This window comes from Crocodylus siamensis, chromosome 5 (genome assembly GCF_052110815.1).
Source record: "Crocodylus siamensis isolate JL-2025a chromosome 5, ASM5211081v1, whole genome shotgun sequence".
NCBI lineage: Eukaryota > Metazoa > Chordata > Crocodylia > Crocodylidae > Crocodylus > Crocodylus siamensis.
The window spans coordinates 178,036,911-178,056,942 of record NC_143399.1 but is presented as its reverse complement, the minus strand read 5'-3'; the positions used below and the strand labels follow the sequence as shown (position 1 = coordinate 178,056,942).

The 20,032-nt window shown below is 44.2% G+C and overlaps 1 protein-coding gene across 2 annotated transcripts in view; it reads right to left on the bottom strand.

The window, feature by feature from the left end:
• The window catches only part of PLXDC2 (plexin domain containing 2), a 489,434-nt gene that overhangs the window by 107,294 nt on the left and 362,108 nt on the right, over positions 1–20,032 (bottom strand). For both annotated transcript variants that reach the window (XM_090047262.1, XM_090047263.1), the window contains one exon: positions 8,614–8,713. In XM_090047262.1, coding sequence (XP_089903388.1) covers positions 8,614–8,713 — 100 coding nt within the window. The remainder of the gene's footprint in view (positions 1–8,613; positions 8,714–20,032) is intronic.

The window sequence follows — 20,032 nt, the reverse complement described above, 5'->3', positions numbered from 1 at the left end:
GAAGGAAGCCCTGCATGCTGGAGCCAGCTGCCTTTCCTACTAGAGCTGTGCAGAAGTGGAGAGAAACCTCAGTTGGTAAAGCCAGTTGCCTTCCCCGCCCCCCAGGGTAAGTTACCTGGGGCTTCTCTCTCCTGCCGCGCAGCCCCACCAGGGAAAGCAGCTGGCTCTAGCGTGCAGGGCTTCCTTCTCATGCTGTGTGAGTGCAGGAGCTGTGAATGAGTGGCAATGAGCACTGGCAATAATGACTGTTCAGGGGAGGCTGCACTCCTTGCTGCAATGTATAGCACTGGCTGGAGCCACACTCCACTGGGGGCCTGTGCCCTGTGTCCCACCTCCTGCTATACCATGGGGGAAATGTGTGTGGGGTCCTCACACTCACCCCCACCCCACATAGCTACACCCTGTCCCCACAACCCCCCCACATATACACAACCTGCCAACATACACTATGCTGTTCCACAAACAGCCACACCCCCTCAGATCCCCTCACAGCTCCCCACACCCTACCACACACACACCAACACATCCCAGACCCCACCATACACATCCACCACACACATACATACACATCTCCCCCACCACACCCGCTGCCTCTTCCCTGCCTATGCAGTTTGAATGATTTCTTCAACATAGGTTGCAGAATTGTACAGGTGAGATCTGATCTTTACCTTAACGTTGCCTTATTTCTACTGGAAATCTCACCTCATACAGTCTAGGATTGTATGTGCATTTTTCATGGATTCATTGCATTCCTGGCTCACAGTTATCCTGTTAATAAATACACTCCAGTCTTTCTTTTCCTCTGTCACTTCCAACTGGTCTGTTTCCAACTTAGCATAAATTCTTGATATTCACAGAACATAATATTGTAATTTGTACTGCTTAATTTCATCCTATAGCTATGACTTCAGACCTTGGGCATCCAGTTCATCCCATATGATACCCTGTTCTTCCTCTGTACTGGACATGGTTCCCATGGTTCCTTGTGTCACCTGCAAATTCAGTTAGTATACTCCTCCTTTAACTGCTTAAGTCACTAATGCATTTTGTAAACAAGATTGGTCTGAAGACTTATCCTTGAAGTACTGGATGAGGAATCTCCAGAGGAATTCCAAGAGAATATAATGTAGAATACCTGATTAAGGACAAAAACCCAGCTTAGATCCCTGTGTAGTACTACTATAAAATATGAATGAGAAATATGATTTCACAAAAAATATTACAATTAAAAATAGACACATGCGGTTCTTTGGGTGAACCTGATATCTTTTATTAGACCAACTTAAATAGTTCAAAAAATTTTTTTTGGCAAGCTTTCAGGTTAAAAACCCTTCATCAGGCTGAGGAAGTCTCTGCAGTTGGTGTGTGCTCTTCCTGGGTGGAATAAACAGTAAAGAAGCCAGAGGCTGGCTTGGTATGCATGTGAGACAGGCAGTCAGTGAAGATGTAAAGTGAGTGAAGGCAATCAGTGAAGGCTGTCTCACCTACTGACTCCTCAGTTTACATCTTCACTGACTGCCTGTCTCACATGCATACCAGCCCAGCCTCTGGCTTCTTTACTATTCATTCCACACAGGAAGAGCACACATCAACTGCAGATGCTTCCTCAGCCTGATGAAGGGTTTTTTTAACCCGAAAGCTTGCCAACATTTCTTTTTCCAACTATTTAAGTTGGTCCAACTATTTAAGTTGGTCTAATTAAGGATTTCAAGTTCACCCAAAGAACCATGTCTGCCTGTGTTCTTAGAGCAACACGCCTACAACCTACACCCTGTAACAATTAAAAATATTCTTTCTTTTAAATATAAAATATACATTTTATAAATATACATTGTATAAAATATACAACAGATCTCGATATATAACGGGTTTTGTTGAATAGCTCCTCAAGACAATACAGCTATAGAGAAAGGCTTTTATCTTAAGTTGATTGCATAGTCTTAGGGATGGTATCAGATGAGAACTAACGCGCTAATGCGAGAATATCTGCATCTTCTTCAGGGACAAAAGAAGCAGCAATTTAGATTCCTTCTGTGTCTTCAAGAATCAACAAATACAGTAAAACAACTACCCTTTCATTTCACTTTTGCAGTAATTGACTGGAGCTATGGTTGATTTAACACCTCTGAAAGACAAGAATGCACGAATATGCATATTTAAAGAGCAGCTAACATTGGCGCTCTATGGGCTAAGATTATTTAACACTGCTGTCAGGATAGTATCATATTGCCTGCACATACTAATATAAATTTGTTTTGTCAGAAGAATAATTTGGCTTCAGGAAAGTTGACTGCAAATTGGCTATTCCTTTGAATGATACTACCTGTGATATAAATTGCAAATTGAGAGGAAACAAGTTACCAAGGTTCTTGCTCTTTACAAAATAGGAATCTCATGAAAGTGAATAAATTAAAGCAGTGCTTTTTAAAATGGTGTGGAAAGGAAGCTAACAAAATGGAATCTAGAAGAATCATGATGCAGGTCATCAAAGAATTCATTTCTAAGCACTTGGAGGAAAAGAAAGTGATCAGAAACAGTTAGTGTGGGTTCACCAAGAGCAAGTCAGGCCTGACCAACTTGATTGCCTTCTATGATGAGATGACTGCCTATGTGGATGTGGGGAAAGAATTGGACGTGATATACCTTGACTTTAGGAAGGCTTTTGATACCATTTCCCACAGCATTGTTGCAAGCAAGGTAAGGAAGTATGGGTTGGACGAATGGACTATAAGGTAGACTGAAAGCTGACTGGATCATAGTGATCAATGGCTCAATGTCTAGTTGGTAGCCAGAATCAAGTGGAGTGCCCCAGGGGGTGGTTTTGTTCAATATCTTCTTTAACGATCTGGAAGATGGGATGGAGTATACCCTCAGCAAATTTGGGGATGACACTAAGCTGGGGGGTGTAACAGATAAACTGGAGGGTAGGGCTACGATTCACAGTGACCTCTACAAATTGGAAGACTGGGCCAAAAGAAATCTTATGAGGTTCAGTAAGGACAAGTGCAAAGTCCTGCATTTAAGATGGAAAAACCCCATGCACTGATACAGGTTTGAGCCTAACTGGCTAAAGCAGCAGCTCTGCAAAAAAGGACCTGTGAGTTACAGTGGACAATACGATGGATCTGAGTCAGCAGTGTCCTTGCTGCCAAGAAGGCTAATAGCATATTGGGCTGCATTAGTAAGAGTGTTCCCAGCAGATTGACAGAAGCAATTACTCCCCTCTATTCTACACTGGTGAGACCACATCTGGAACACTGTGTCCAGTTTTGGGACACCCCACTACAGAAAGGATGTGGACAGAAGGGGTGTGTGAAATGGACTCTATTCTATTCAAATTTGGCGTGAATCAGGAACAGTGATTCGATTCATTGATTTGGATCACTGTCCCCAATTCAATTCAGCTGAATCCGAAACTGAAGATTTGATAGTTTCATAGTTAGTAGGGTCAGAAGGGACCTAAGCAAATCAAGTCCAACCCCCTGCCATGGCAGGAAAGAGTACTGGGGTCAAACGACCCCAGCAATGTGATTATCTAGACTTGTCTTAAAGATCCCCAGGGTAGGAGCCAGCACCACTTCGCTTGGAAGTTGGTTCCAGATCCTAGCCGTCCTGACCGTGAAGTAGCGCCTCCTGATATCTAGCCTAAATCTACCCTCTACCAGCTTGTGGCCATTATTTCTAGTCACTCCTGGTAGTGCTTGGGGAAGCAGGGACTCCCCCCAATGCCTGCTGATCGCCTCTGACTAGTTTGTAACAGGCCACTAGATCCCCCCTCAGCCTTCTCTTCTGGAGGCTGAACAGGTTCAGGTCCCATAGCCTCTCCTCGTAGGGCCTGCCCTGCTGCCCCCTGATCATGCAAGTGGCCCTCCTCTGGACCGTCTCCATGTTGTCCACATCCCTCTTGAAGTGCAGTGCCCAGAACTGGACACAGTACTCCAGCTGTGGCCTGACCAGTGCCTCATAGAGGGGGAGGATCACCACCTTGGACCTGCTGGAGATGCATCTGTGGATGCATGACAAAGTGTGGTTGGCCTTCCTGACTGCATCCCCACACTGCCGGCCCATGTTCATCTGGGCATCAATGATGACTCCAAGATCTTTTTCTGCCTCTGCACTTTTGAGAAGGGAGTTCCCCAGCCTGTAGGTATGGTGCTGGTTCTTCCTCCCCAGGTGCATCACTTTGCACTTGTTAGTGTTGAATCCCATCCTATTCTCATTTGCCCACCCCTGTAACCTGTCTAGGTCTGATTGTAGCCGTTTCCTTCCTTCTACCATGCCCACATCCCCCCACATCAGTGTCATCAGCAAATTTGAACAGGGTGCTTTTTACCCCCTCGTCCAACTCACTGATGAAGATGTTGAACAGTGCGGGCCCAAGAACCGAGCCCTGGGGGACCCCACTACCCATATCCCTCCAGGTTGAAAATGACCCACCCACTACCACTCTCTGGGTGTGGCTCTCCAGCCAGCTGGCGACCCATTTGACTGTGTAGGTGTCAACACCACAGTCCCACAGTTTTTTAATGAGAACAGGGTGAGAGACAGTGTTGAAGGCCTTCCGAAAGTCCAGAAAGACTATGTCCACTGCTACCCCTGCATCTAAAGATTTGGTGACCTGGTCGTAGAAGGTCACCAGGTTGGTCTGACAGGACCTGCCTCTAATGAACCCCTGTTGGTTGCCTCTAAGCATAATCTCCCCTACTGGCTCCTCGTGGACGTGTGCCAGAATAATTCTCTCAAAAAGCTTACCCAGGATAGAGGTAAGACTAACTGGCCTATAGTTCCCCAGGTCCTCCTTCATTCCTTTTGTGAAGATGGGAACCACATTGGCTCTCTCCCAGTCCTCTGGTACCCCACCAGAGCACCACGAGTGCTCGTAAAGGCATGCTAGGGGTCCCGCAATGACCTCAGCTAATTCCCTCAGCACTCTGGGGTGGAGATCATCGGGACCAGTTGATTTAAATATGTCCAGTCCCTCCAGAAGTTCCCTGATTAGATCCTCACTGACCCTTGGCCGAGGTGCGTCTCCCCTGGGGCCTGAGGGGGGTCCAGTGGGGGGGGGGTGCTGATTTGGTCCCTGCTCAGGAAAATGGAGGCAAAGAAGTCGTTAAATAGGTTAGCTTTGTCATCTGGTGTGACGACCAAATTTCCTAGCGTGTCTTGCAGGGGCCCCATATTACCCGGTACCTTCTTTGTGCCCCCTATGTATTTAAAGAAGGACTTCTTGTTGTCCTTGATCTGGGTAGCTAGTTTCAGTTCTTTCTCCTCCTTGGCCTTCCTGACTGCCCCCCTGTATGTCCGAGCAATTGCAGTATAGTCCTCCCTGGTGATGGCCCCTCCCTTCCATTGGTTGTATGCCTCCCTTTTAGCTAGAAGATGCTGATTTGGAGAATCAGTGATTCAGCCATAGACACAGCTTTAAATGTTTTGTCTACATACCTGCAGGTACCAGGCATGGCTCATGAATGCTGCGATACTGGGGTGGATGGAGAATCCCACAGGAGTGTGCTCCCCCCTCCCCCCCGCCCTGCATGCTTGGTGGTGAACGCAGAAGTGTATCGGAAGAACTTCCAGGTCTGCTGGGGAGCACACTGGCCCCGCCCCCGCACCCCCCCCGTGTACCCCCAGCTCGGTGATCAGCCGAGACCCCAGAGGCACCAGTTGCCAAGCTGGGCAGAGTGCAGATGGGCTCCCCAGTGCACTCCCCGGCAAACCCGGAAGTGGATTGGAAGTACTTCTGGTTCATTCCGGGTCTGCTGCTGAGCATGTTTCTGACCCTCCCATGCTTTTGTGGGATGCTCCATCTGCCCCAGCATCACAGTATTCATGAGCTGCCTGCTATCTAGAGGTATGTAGAAAAAACATTTAAAGCTGTGCCTTCTTCTGGATCGCCAACTCTTTCCAAATTGATTTGGAGGGTTCCAATTTGATGTGGAAAGATTAAAGGGTCTCCTGATTCAATTCAGATTCAGAGATTTGGCCACCAAACAAGCCAAATCTCTGCTGAATTGAATCAGTGATTGAAGCTTTGCACAGCTCTAGTGAACAAGTTGGAGACAGTCTAGCATACAGCAATGAAAATGGTTCAGGGATGGGGCACATGACTTCTGAGGAGAGGCTGAGAGAACTGGGCTTATTTAGTCTGCAGAAGAGAAGATTTCATCTGATAGCAGCCTTTAACTATCTGAAGGGTGGTTCCAAAGAGGATGGAACTAGGCTGTTATCAGTTCTGGTAAATGACAGAATAAGAAGCAATGGTCTCAAGTTGCAGCAACAGTAGTTTAGGTTGGGTGTTAATAAAAATTTTCTCACTAGGAAGTTGGTGAAGCACTGGAGTGGGTTACTTAGAGAGGTGATTGAACCTCCATCCTTGGAAGTTTTTAAGGCCTGGTTCAATAAGCCCTGGCTGGAATGATCTACTTGGGGATGGTGCTGCTTTGATCAGGCAGTTGGACTACATGACCTCCTGAGGTCCCTTTCAGCCCTAATTTTCTATGATACTTTAGACTTGCCACATCTTCCCCTTCTTGGGAGATGGGGTTGAAACTGAGCAGCCAATAAGGCAAGATTCATGGTACAAGAAAGAGAGTGAACAAAAGGGTGTGTGTTATCTCCCAGTGATAAGAGAACTCCCTTTGGAGAGGGAAGTCTAAGGTTCTGATCCCTGCTTCCAGGGGCATTTTAGCATACAAAGTCATTGGTTATAACATGCAACTAATCCTGGCAGCAGGGACACTAAAATTTAGAGCTACAATCATGGTTTTTGCTTTCTTTTTTCTCACCCCTTGGTACTGGTACTTTTTGCTGTCCACTGGTCTAGCATCAATAAGAGGCACAGAGCCTCTTTGATAGTATGGCAAAGTTAGGACATTCTCCTGGGACATGGGAAATATAAGTCTCCCATTTCCTGGACAAGGCTTTAACCACTAAGGTATTGGACAAAGGTGAATAACTATTCACTATTGTGAATAGTTATTCACTATTGTGAATTTTGAGCAGCATTTGCTGCTGTCAATGCAAGTTAAGCTCATTCAAGCTTTATCCACTGGCAGACATCTCTCCAAAGGTTTAGCAACAGTATGAATTCCAAAAGAGCTCAAACAAGCATTAGGGACATTAGGGATCATGGTACATCTGGCAGTACCATCTGCAATACTTTCAAACATTCACAGAATTTTTAATATAAGCATGTTGGGAGCTGAAGGGAAAAAAGAGGTGTCTAATGATTTTTGTGGGTGGTGGAGCAGGGCTGATTTAAATCTGTCTTTGGAACTTCAGTGACTAAACACTAAGGTGCTATTGAGGTACTTAACAAATCAAATTGAATTTGGCCCTTACACTGTTAGTCTGGAGTCAAATAAACTGAACTGGTTCAGCCAACATGAAAGATATTGGATAAAGCCTTTAGGGCCTATCCCAAGAAGCAGGGAGCACTTGTAGTCCTTATTTACTCCAACTGGGAGGTTATTAACTACTCTGCACCATAAAAAGTACAGTGTGAATAAAAGCACATAATCATCTTTGTAAAACATATCAAAATGTTTTGATAAAACATTCTGCCCAATTCCTTATGATAGTGTTATCATTTTTCATTGTGATAGATTTAGTTCACAATTGCCCCTGCAAGTGCAGGAATAGACAGGATATTCTGACTGATGAAGGCAGCCTTAACTTCCACATGAGCCTACTCCACAGGTTGCCTTGGGGATGAGTTGAATCAGCTCAGTCTACAACAGTTTTCACTGTGGCTTACACCTCTCTGCAGCACCCACTGTGGGAACTTTGTGGTCAGACCACAGGACAAGAGAAAGTTTTAGGCTACCAATCAGTTCCCTCCCAAACACTGCCTGCTGCCATGGGACTTCCACATGATGAACCTAGCAATTTGCCTTGAAGTGCAGATGCAAACACACACATACACGTGTACTTTCCTAAGGAGTTGGAAAACTGAGTGTGCATTGGAATCCATAAGGAGGCAACTCTAGAACTGAAAGAGCAAGGACCATGTATGTAAACAGCCATAATAAAGTAATGGGGATGACTATTTTTAATTTTATGTAAAGCCATTTATAATGTATAAAACCTCAGAGAAAATAAAAATTCTAACTGTGTTATGGTGACAAGATTTTGTGAACTCAAGACACTTGTTAATTCCTAAATCATTTTTCTTTCACCCACACTGAAAGGTATTAGGTATTTGACATTTAGAATATGGTGTACATTTTAAGAAGGACTGTCCATTTAGACAACTTTTCTGTTTTTCACTTGGGTGCAGAGGGATCCTATGTTACTTCTTCAGTTTTACTAAAAACTGTATTCCAGCAACTAAATTGGAATATCTTATCAAAAACAAAATTATATTGGTTAATGGTTTAATTTTACTTCATTTGCCTAACCATTTAATTTTATTTACTTAAGTTTACTTAAGCTTACAAGAAACTATGAAACAGAAAACCAGAGCAGGAAGTATAAACCAAATACAATTACATTTGAATTCACAAGCTAGAATTAGCTAAATGATTTGTTGTTCTTTTAAATCACTCTTTATGCAAACTCCTTAAATTGGTTTCCCCACCTCCATAGTGACACACCCCACTACATTCTACATACTGGGAATTTGCTGAATCCTATGCACCACCACAAACGCATCCGAGAGTCCCACTTTCACTGGGTGGTTGGCTGAACTTATCTGTGTCACTGAGACAGGAATCTGGAAGACAAAACAGATTGATGCAAATTTAATTGTAAAATTTACATCAACAAATTCATCTAAAAATAACAGAACAACCTGAATTAACGTAATTGTGGTCCTCAACACATAAATCAGAAATTCTAAAGAAACATGTTGTAAAAAGGATACAAAATGACTGAAAAAGTTTCAATGCAGCCTGAAAAAAATTGCTTTTAGTTTTATTTTATCTCAGTATGATTTGCCTCTTCTCTATCAACATTTACATTATCACCTGGGTATGGTAAAAATAATGATACAGAAGAGGCAAGAGTATTCAATAAATGTGTCTGTTCTTTATTTGGAAAGAAATAGAATGATAGGCTTGTACCATATGAGAAGGATGACAGAGTACTTTCCCAATCCATCAGTATTCAATTCTCTATCAAGCACAATTTTATTATTTTAAATCAGCAGGTCCAGACAACTGGCACTGAGGAGTGAGTAAAGAGATGTTTGAGGAGCTCTCTAGCTTGCTGATGTTCATCTTGAAATAATGAGGAAATTCCAGATGCCTGAAAGAGTGCTAATCAGAGAAATCATAGAGAAGTAGGGCTGGAAGGGACCTCAAGAGGTCATCTTGTCCAACCCCCTGCCTGAGGCAGGAAAGGTCCTGTGCCCCATACAGGAATCAAACCTGCAACCTTGGTGTAAGTAGATAATTACCAATACCCAAAAGGATAAGAAGGAAGACTCAGATAACTAAAGGACAATTAGGTTAACATCAGTCCTGGGCAAAATAATTAAGAAGCTGGTTCAATTGGACACAACTGATAAAGTACAGGATAGGATTACAATTAAAACCAGTCAATATAAATATATACTAAAAAGATCTTGTCGAGAAAACCTGATTTCATTTTTTTAAGAGACTGCAAATTTAGCTAATAGCAGGCACTGTATAAATGCAGTCGTTTTAGACTTTTGTAAGTTGTGTGACTTAGTACCATGGGATATTCTGAGATACACAATATACAGTGTTATTAAAGCAAGAGAGGTGTAACAAGCAGTTTTTGTGCCTTGGTAGTCAGCACAGTGGCAGCAATCAGGCTAACAGTGGTGGCAGCCACCAATATTGTGCCCCTTCTGTTGGTACTAAGAGAAGTGTCCTGCTTGCTCATCCTTAGTTATACTACTATAAGGTTACAGACACACATACATTTGAAGCCATTTCAAAAGAACAATGGCTATTACATTTTAATTGTTTCATATGGACAAACTGGGAACAATGCAAATGTAGCAAAATGTCTATAACTTGAGTTGGTAAAGGCTTCCTACATTTTTTAACAGTAGCAGCTTGTCCACATGTAGCCAATGAAATGTTATGTTTGCTGCACTTTTGAAACATTCCTCTTTTGAAATAACTCCAAATCTATGAGCATCCGTATGCTAAAGCACACACTGAATAGATAACAACTAGCTAAGTGACTGATCTCAAAAAGTAGTCATCCGTGACCTTTGGAGGTATCAACAAGACAGTAAAGAGCTAAGGATTGCTATACTTCTGTATACAGCTTGAATCAGATGAATACCACAATATTTCATACAGTTTACAGTTCTGGTGTCCAAAATTTCAACACCTTTTAAAAATGTGAGGAGGAAACCAAAAGGAAGCACAAAGAATAGTCAGTGGCTGGAGAACATAGCTTATGAGAGACCTAAGGGCCTTGATTCATGTAGGTTATGAGACAGAAGACTAAGAGATTACTTGACTATAGAATTAAAGTATCATCACTGAAAGAAAATACCAGGCATCAAGGCCAGGTGCAGACATTATACATAATTCAGTATAAGTGACTGAAAACCAGTCTAAACCTGTAACAGTACAGAAGGTTAGCATGCATAGACTGGTTTAAATTGAACCTGGTCTAAGACAGACCTGAATGAATGTAATATCACACTGAAGTGATTTAGATTAGATTGGTCTACTGAACTTCTGAACTAGGCTGCCACCACATGGACCTGGCACGTCCAGATCCGAGTCAGCATAGCTGGGAGCCCTGCATGGTAGGGGACTCTGCTCTTCCCAATCCCAGACAGATGGCTGCTGGCAGGGGGTAGGGCTGAGGCAGGGGGTATATGCTGGCCAGCTAGGCCAGGCAGCGGAGGGGTGAAGCCCCCTCCCTCCCCACACACACAGACCCCCCCCCCCCCAGCCATGCTGGCTCAGGTGGAATCATAACAGCTTATATCTGTATCGTTGAATAGGGATGCAGTTATTATGTCTGTACCCTGTCAGGGAGAATTCCAGCTTGTTACATCACTGTCTGCCTGTCAGTCTGTCTACTGACCAATGCTCTTGTAGTATATCCAGGACCTGCAGTATTTGACTGCCTACTGCCCCTCCCCTCCCCCCAGTTTCCCCTTTTGCCAAAACAAGATTTCAGCTATATGATTTTTTGCAGTTTACTGGGGGAAATAGAAATTCCATAAAGCTGGGGAAAATGTGAATTTTGAGAAATTAGGAATAGATTTCAAATATATGTGTTCTCCAAAATCAGGCGAACTTGCACTTGTTTAACTGAGTTCATTTAGACCTTGTTACATATATAATTTGCCTAATGTTACAACAATTTCGCTAAACTGGAGCAACTTTGTTATACAGATATTCTTCTCTCAGACAAAAACAGCACCCAGTCTAAAAGAAACTTATTCACTTGGCTCAATTGATATTATTTATGTTTGTGCATATCAAATGGCAACCAGAGAGACAATTTGCTTCAAGAGTAAGTGATGTCAGGTTACACATAAAATAATACTTACCTTTACTGGTAAGTACAAAACAGGAAGATGGAACCAAGGTCTCTTTCAAAATCAGGCTCTTTGATTTTCAGTCTAATATCTTATCATTTGTTCTTTTGAATACATGAATAACTTGAGTCATTTGTTTCTTTTCTTGGAAATTAGGACAAGATTATATTCACACTTTTTAGCAAGGAGTGATGGCCTTTTGTGTATGATTTTCCCGACTTGTTTTTCTTTTGTTTTAAAATAACAAGGTTCAGAGCTTTAAAGGCACTTTCAGGTTCATAATATAATAAACAACATGAATGACTCATTTTGTGTCATATACTGTTATCTGATACTAAAATAGAAGACTGGTTCCAAGTAGAATGGAAAATACAAATAAAACCTGCAAAAAAGTACAAAGCTTTGGAGCACAAATATTTCCGCAGATTTTACCAAACTTTCTGCAGATGTTGGCTTTCCTATGCTTACCATCATAATGAGACTAAAGCATTACAAGGACAAAGAAGCCAACCTCCTAAAACACAGAGCCAAGAAGCTGGCTTAAATAAAATTACATTTTTCTAATAATGTTCTCAGATCAAGTTCATCAGTTGGACAGCCCTGGGCTAGATCAAACAGTTATCCTTACAAAAGCATGCTGCAGTTGAACTAAAAATGCTGTACATATGAAAGAATAATCAAAGGAAAGCCTCTTTTCTTCTTTGGAAAACTACTGGCATTCCTAAATATGCATATTCGCATTGTATATTTCCTGTATGGGAAGTACTTATTTTAAAGAACACAATATTTTGGTATTTAGGAATCTATTAGTATGAATTAGATTTTATAGATTAAACATTTTCTTAGCAAGCTTCCAGGATGCCCTCTGTATAATAGCAAAAACCAGCTCACAAAAGCTTTCATTTACAATAACAAAGTGAAATGGGACATTGATGACTACAGTCATATATAGGCAATACTAACCACTTTCTATTGCAATACATTTCTCTTTTGGAAAGTTAGCATAGGTACTTTATAGCCAAGACAGTCTGAGTATTCAATTACAGTTAGTGACTTTGACATAACTGTTGTCAACAAGGAGTGACAGGAGCATTGTGGGACAATATTTGTAGGACAATTAAAGAAAAAAAACCCTAAAAGCTATTTTATCTAGATGAGATCTAGAAAACATGCCATTTGCAATACAAGATTCAAAGCCCTGAGTTACTCTGCAGCACCGGGCTCAGTTGCAAATATAAAGCAATCCAAAATAAACATTCCCCAGCATAGGTTAGTTCTCACCCTGTAGTCTTTCTTTAAGGAGTCCTCCCACTTCAAGCAAACATTTCCACCTCTTCATTCTTTCCTTTCACTTTCTCTTCCAGTCCTTTTATATCTAGTCTGCCAGTCAACTTTCCCACATTATTGTTGATTGCCTGCCAGCTGAGGCCCCTTACATGGGTGGCTTGTTGTCAGCTAGCTAACTGATCCTGGCTGCCAGCATGCAGCCCATTACATTGTCTTATATGTGGGTGCAAAGATTTATGATGAGGCTGATTTCAGGGTCAACAGACCCTGCTGCAACTTAGGCATGTGTTTCCATGTGGGGTGATTGGCTCTGGATTCTTGATTCAGTCCATAACACACTGTTTCTGCTGCTCCTGCTTTTCCATTTCCTGTTTTCATCATAAGGCTTCAAAGTACGGAGATCCTTTCAGCAGACTCTTCCTCCATTTGGGGCAGTCCTGGGCGACAGTCACCCACAGGTTGATACTGATGTTGCATTTTTTCAAGTTGGCTTTGAAAATACCCTTCAAGCACTTTCTCTGTCCTCCACTTCAGCATATACCTTAGTTTCATAGTTTCATAATTTCTAGGGTCGGAAGGGACCTGAGTAAACTATCTAGTCTTACCTGCCACGGCAGGAAAGATTACTGGGGTCAAACGACCCCCAGCAAGGTGTTCATCTAACCTCCTCTTAAACACCCCCAGGGTAGGAGCCAGCACCACTTCTCTTGGAAGTTGGTTCCAGATCCTAGCCACCCTGACCGTGAAGTAGCGCCTCCTGATATCCAGCCTAAATCTGCCCTCTACCAGCTTGTGACCATTATTCCTGGTCACTCCTGGCAGTGCTTGGGGGAACAGGGACTTCCCCAGTGTCTGCTGATCCCCCCTGACTAGTTTGTAACAGGCCACTAGACCCCCCCCCCCCAGCCTTCTCTTCTGGAGGCTGAACAGGTTCAGGTCCCGTAGCCTCTCCTCATAGGGCCTCACCTGCTGCCCCCTCATCATGCCAGTGGCCCTCCTCTGGACCCTCTCCATGTTGTCCACATCCCTCTTGAAGTGCGGCGCCCAGAACTGGATGCAGTACTCCAGCTGCAGCCTGACCAGTGCCGCATAGAGGGATGACAAGGTGTGGTTGGCCTTCCTGACTGCATCCCCACACTGCCGGCCCATGTTCATCTTGGAGTCAATAATGACTCCAAGATCCTTTTCTGCCTCTGTACTGACAAGAAGGGAGTTCCCCAACCTGTAGGTATGGTGCCGGTTGTTCCTCCCCAGGTGCGTCACTTTGCACTTGTCGGTGTTGAATCCCACCCTTGACTGAGCTTGGAGACTAAAACTTGCTTTGGAAGTCTGGAGTTGGACATCTAGATGACGTGGCCAGTCCAGCAAAGTTGATGTTGGATGATCAATGCCTCAATGTTCATGGTACTTGCTTGTGAGAAGACACTAACGGTGATGCATCTGTCTTCCCACTGGATTTCAAAAATATTCTGCAGGCAGCATTGTTGGTACTTGTCCAGTGACCACTGGCCATGTGTAGGGGGGTGTGCATGCATACCCTCTGAACTTGGCGATGCACCCCCTGCAAAAAGGAATCACCGACACTGCTGGTGGTGCCTGTGGGCAGTTGCTGCTCACCCCCGCCCCACACCTCTGCTGCTGACACCACTGGTGGCATCTGTGGATGGTCTCCAATTGCTGCTGGCTCCCACTGCTGTTGCTGCCTGTGGGAGCTCAGTGCTTACAGCCACCATTGTTCCACACCTGACAGTGCTGCCACCACCTGCGGGAGCTCGCTGTGCCACGCCAGCCTCCAGGAGCACATGGCATTCATGCCAGTGACTTGAGGTGTCTCCTGTACATTGTCCACGTCTCAGCTTTCTACAGTAAATTAGGGATCACAATGGCTTGATAAATAGGGCTGCGCAAAACGGGCCCTATTCAATTCGGATTCAGCCCAAATCAGAGCCAGTGATTTGACAGATCACTGTCCCTGATTCGATTTGGCCTAATCTGAATCGGAAGATTCAATGGTGTTTTGGAGAATCAGTGATTTGGTCATCGACACAGCTTTCAATGTTTTTTCTACGTACCTCGAGGTACCAAGCGTGGCTCATGAACACTACGATGCTGGGGCAGATGGAGCATCCCACAGAAGCGTACCCCCCCATGTGCTCAGTGGTGAACCTGGAAGTGGACAGGAAGTACTTTCAGGTCCACTGGGGAGCATGCTGGAGGGTTCCCCATACCCCTCCAGCTTGGTGATTGGCTGTGGGGGGGATCCTGAGTGTCCCCCAAGGCCCAGGAGGCACCAGTCACCAAGCCAGGAGAGCACGGGGGCCCACCTGCGCACTCTCCGGCAGACCCAGAAATGGACCGGAAGTGCTTTGTGTCTACTGCTGAGCATGCTGGGGAGCACCCCCATGCTTCTGTGGGATGCTCCATCCACCCCAGCATCTCAGCATTCATGAGCTGCCTGTACCTAGAGGCATGTAGAAAAAAACATTTAAAGCTGTATTTATGTCTGAATCACCAAATCTTTCTGAATCTCTCCAAATCAATTTGGAGGCTTCCAATTCAATTCAGAGAGATTAAAAGGTTCTTTGATTCAACTCAGATCTGGAGATTTGGCCACTGAATCCAGCCAAATCTCTACCATACTGAATCAGGGACCAAAGCTTTGCACAGCCCTATTGATAAACCATGAACCTGGTCTCAGATGTGAGGTTGCAATTTTTGAACACCCATTTTCTCAGGCATCAGAAAGCTGCACATGCACATTTGAGGCAATGTTGGATTTCTTCATTGATGTCAGCCTTCTGTGAGAGATGGCTTCTGAGGTAAGGGAGATATTTAACAGGAGTCTCATCATGAATCTGAATTACCTGAGCTGGGGTTTCATAGATTTCATAGACATTAGGGCTGGAAGGGACCTCGGGAGATCATCGAGTCCAGCCCCCTGCCCAAAGGGCAGGAAGTCAGCTGGGGTCATAGGATCCCAGCAAGATAAGCATCCAATTTACTCTTGAAGGTGTTCAATGTAGGTGCTTGAACCACCTCCGCTGGCAGACTGTTCCAGACCTTGGGGGCTCGGACAGTAAAGAAATTCTTCCTTATGTCCAGCCTGAAATGGTCTTGCAGGAGTTTGTGACCGTTCGACCTAGTCATCCCTTGGGGCGCTCTGGTGAACAGACGTTCCCCCAGATCCTGGTGTTCACCACTGATAAACTTATAGGTGGCCATCAGATCACCCCTGAGCCTGCGCCTTTCCAGGCTAAAGAGTCCCGTGGCTCTCAGCCTGTCATCGTAAGATCTGTTTTCCTGACCTCTGATCATGCGTGTGGCTCTCCTCTGGACTCTCTCAAGCTTCTCCATGTCCTTTTGAATTGTGGAGCCCAAAACTGGACGCAGTACTCCAGCTGCGGCCTCACCAAGGCCGAGTACAAAGGGAGAATGACGTCCTGGGATTTGCTTGAGAAGCATCTATGGATGCACGCCAGCATTCTGGTCGCTTTACTAGCCGCAGCATCACATTGGAGGCTCATGTTCATCTTGTGGTCAATGATGACCCCCAAGTCTCTTTCTTCTGTAGTGCTAACCAACGTAGCACTGGCAAGCCTATAAGTGTGCTGCAGGTTTTTCCTCCCAAGGTGGAGAACCTTGCATTTTTCGGTGTTAAACACCATCAGGTTCTCATCCGCCCATTTGCTGAGCTTGTCCAGGTCAGCCTGGATCACCCGCCTATCTTCTGGTGTGGATGCTTTGCCTCAAAGTTTGGTGTCATCGGCGAACTTGGCCAGTCCACTCCTGACTCCAATGTCCACATCGTTAATGAAGATGTTGAATAGTATGGGTCCCAGGACAGAGCCTTGAGGGACCCCACTGGTCACAGGGCACCTTGATGAGTGACTGCCATCAATCACAACCCTCTGGATCCGACCACGAAGCCAATTTCCCAACCAGCGGATCGTGGTGGAGCCAAGGCCACAACTGGGCAGTTTGGCCAAGAGGTGATCTTGGGATACCAGATCAAAAGCTTTTTTGAAGTCAAGATATATGACATCAACCTCTTCTCCCTTGTCCAGGTGATAGGTCACCTGGTCATAGAAGGAAATGAGATTGGTCAAACAAGACCTACCCGCAACAAACCCGTGCTGGCTGTCCCTTAGAATGTTAGCCTGGGCCAGTCCCTCAAGGATGGCCTCCTTACTAAACTTTTCTAGGATCTTCCCCAGGATAGAAGTCAAGCTAATGGGCCTGTAGTTAGCCGGATCCATTCTCCTCCCTTTTTTGAAGATCGGCACCACATTGACCTTCTTCTAGTCTTCGGGCACTACACCAGAGCGCCAGGAGTTTTCAAAGATCCATGCCAGGGGCTGGGCTATGATGCTTGCCAGTTCCTTGAGTACCCTGGGGTGCATATTGTCAGGGCCAGCTGACTTGAAGGTATCCAGCTTCTCAAGGTGTTCCTTCACGAGGTCAGCATTTATGGAGGGTAGGGGATCCCCCTCACCCAGATTTCCCTGTCCCATAGCAGGCATGGGCATCCCGTGTGACTGATGAAAGACTGACGCAAAGTACCTATTTAATAGGTTGGCTTTTTCCTGGGCATCAGTTGTCAGTTGCCCCATCTGGTTTAGCAGGGGTCCAACATTGCCCTTGCTTTTCCTCCGGCTCCCCACATATCTGAAAAAGGACTTTTTGTTGTCCTTGATGCCTGAAGCTAGTTGGAGTTCAGTTGCAGCCTTGGCTTTCCTGGTTTGGTCCCTGCAGGACCGGACCAGCGTGGAGTAATCCTCCTTAGAGGTGAATCCCATCCTCCATCCTTTGTAGGCTTTCCTTTTTAGCCACAGTAGGTCCGCTAGGTCTCTGGAGAGCCAGGGGGGCTGCTGTGCCTTCTTGCTGCCTTTCCTCCATGTTGGAATAGATTTAGCTTGTGCACTGAGGATCGCTTCCTTGAGAAGCAACCACTCTTCTTGAACTCCCATCTCCCTGGGGTCATGGTCCCTGAGGGCCTGACTGACTAGCCTCTTGAGCTTATCAAAGTCGGCTTTTCTGAAGTCAAGGACTTCTGTGTTGCTGACTGACTTGCCAGCTTTACGGTGGATGGTGAAGGTGATCAGCTCGTGGTTGCTGTCACCCAACTTCCCATCAATCACTAGGTCGCCGATTAGGTCGTCCCCCGTAGCCAGTACCAGGTGAAGCAGGGGTCTGCTCATTAAGGAGCTTGTTGATGGAGGACTTTAGTCTTCTGAATGTTGTGTGTCAGTCCCATTTTCTTGTATGTCTCGATAAAGTCCTCAAAAATTGTCTGAAGGTCTACTTCAAATGTGCACACACTATAGCATCGTAAGTATACTGGAGTTCAATGATTGAGTTTAGGGTGTTTTTGGTTTTGGCTCAAAAATTGTCTGAAGGTCTACTTCAAATGACCACACACTACAGCATCATAACAGGGTGATTTTGGTTTTGGCTCAGAGTCAGCTGATACTAAACAGCTTTCCATCCATTTGGTAGTTTAGATGTATTCCAACTGGAAGCTTGTTAGTGGTCAGAGGTAGTGTTGTGGTATGAAAAATCAAAACGTGATGGAGCATTGACACAGACTTGCTTAACTCCCATCTTAACCTCAAAGGGATACATTATTGAGAACCACTGCTTGCCATACTGTCATGGAGCAGGCAAAGAAAGGTGACAAATTTTGGTGGGCATCCATACTTCAGAAGGATCCCCACAGTGCTTCTTGGTTGACAGTTGAAGGTTTTTGTGAGCTCAGCGAAGGTATGCCAAACAATATAAAATTTCCTGTGAAGAGTACATTTTTCTCCAATGGCTGTATTGGTCTTAATTACTATTTGAATTACTTATATTTGTATATTATTTTAATACAGTTGAGAAACATAGGCATGAATTTTATTTGCAGTTAAGTTATTTTCAACAAAAGGGAAAATCTGAACTGAATCCGAATCCTTCTCTCTTTTAAAATTATTTTCTAATTTCAGAAATTTTGCAATTTCAGCAAATGTTTCAACTTTTATAATAGTTTTTGGGAGATGACAGCATGAACAAAGCCATGATTGAAGCTATGATTATTTAAGTGAGTAGAGGCAGACTAAGTCAACTGAATTTAGAGAAATGGTTTAAACCATTAAAAGGGCCAATGGTACCCTTGGCCCATCTGCACTGGCCGCGTATTAATTAAACAGAGAAACATAAACACTGAAGGGACATTAATTTTAGGCACTTATAAAAGAAATGTAGATAAAAGTTGTTTTCTTTAATAAACAGCTTTGAGAGCTGACCTCCTATGAGATTCACTATAGAAGAAGGCATTCATTTTTAAAAGATGCCTGAGAACATACGCCTACAGATAACAGCCTCTATTACTACCTTTCATTGGTAAAATGCAATTATTACTATAGTATTTCCTGAGTATTAGGCCATTGCTTAAACATTCATTAGTGAAATATAAATTAGTTCTGTAACATAATATACCTTCAATATGGTTTTGAATAAGATTAAGTGATAGGAAAGCGGTGTTAACAGGAAAAGGTGTACACTGTAAACAAACTAATATATTGACAGCTTACTTCAAAACTTTGCTACTTTCTCTCCTGAAAAGAATAGGTAATACACAGGAGCCTGTAACTGGCTTACAAAAGGTTCATTTATATTTTTCTGTAAATCAGTGCTGATATAACAATTAAAAGGAGTATCAAAATGATAGATAAGCCATGATGATAGTCAAAGTATCTATTAAGATTGGAAAAACTGGACCAAACATGAGCCCAAATCATATTGTCAATTTAAAACAGCTATTAGGTTTGAAAAACTCTGCTACAAGGCCTCAAACCCTGCCACCCCCCTTCTACTTTGTTCCCCACCTCTATCCCCACAGGGCAGATATTATGTCACTGTTGTTGGTGTCCAGTGAACGTTAGATGCGAGGTGCACTAAAGCCATTAAGTGTTTAGTGATCGGATCCCGAGGCTCCCTCTTCTCTAAGGCAGTATCAGTCTCACTAAGTCACCCTCACATGGGCTTGATCTCCTTTTCCTGGCCCCACATATCATCTAGTCCTGGCTACCCAGGGAACTAGCTTCAAGAAAAGAGTCATAGGGCACTCTGAGCAATGCTCAGCCTATGATCTGGTAGTTACAGCATTTTGCTGAAAAAGTGGGAGATGAAGATTCAAACTCCATTTGGTGAGAGGGGGCTTCCCGCACCCTGTTCAAGTACCCTAATCACCAGACTAAAATGTAGGAGATGTGTTACCTGGGATTACAT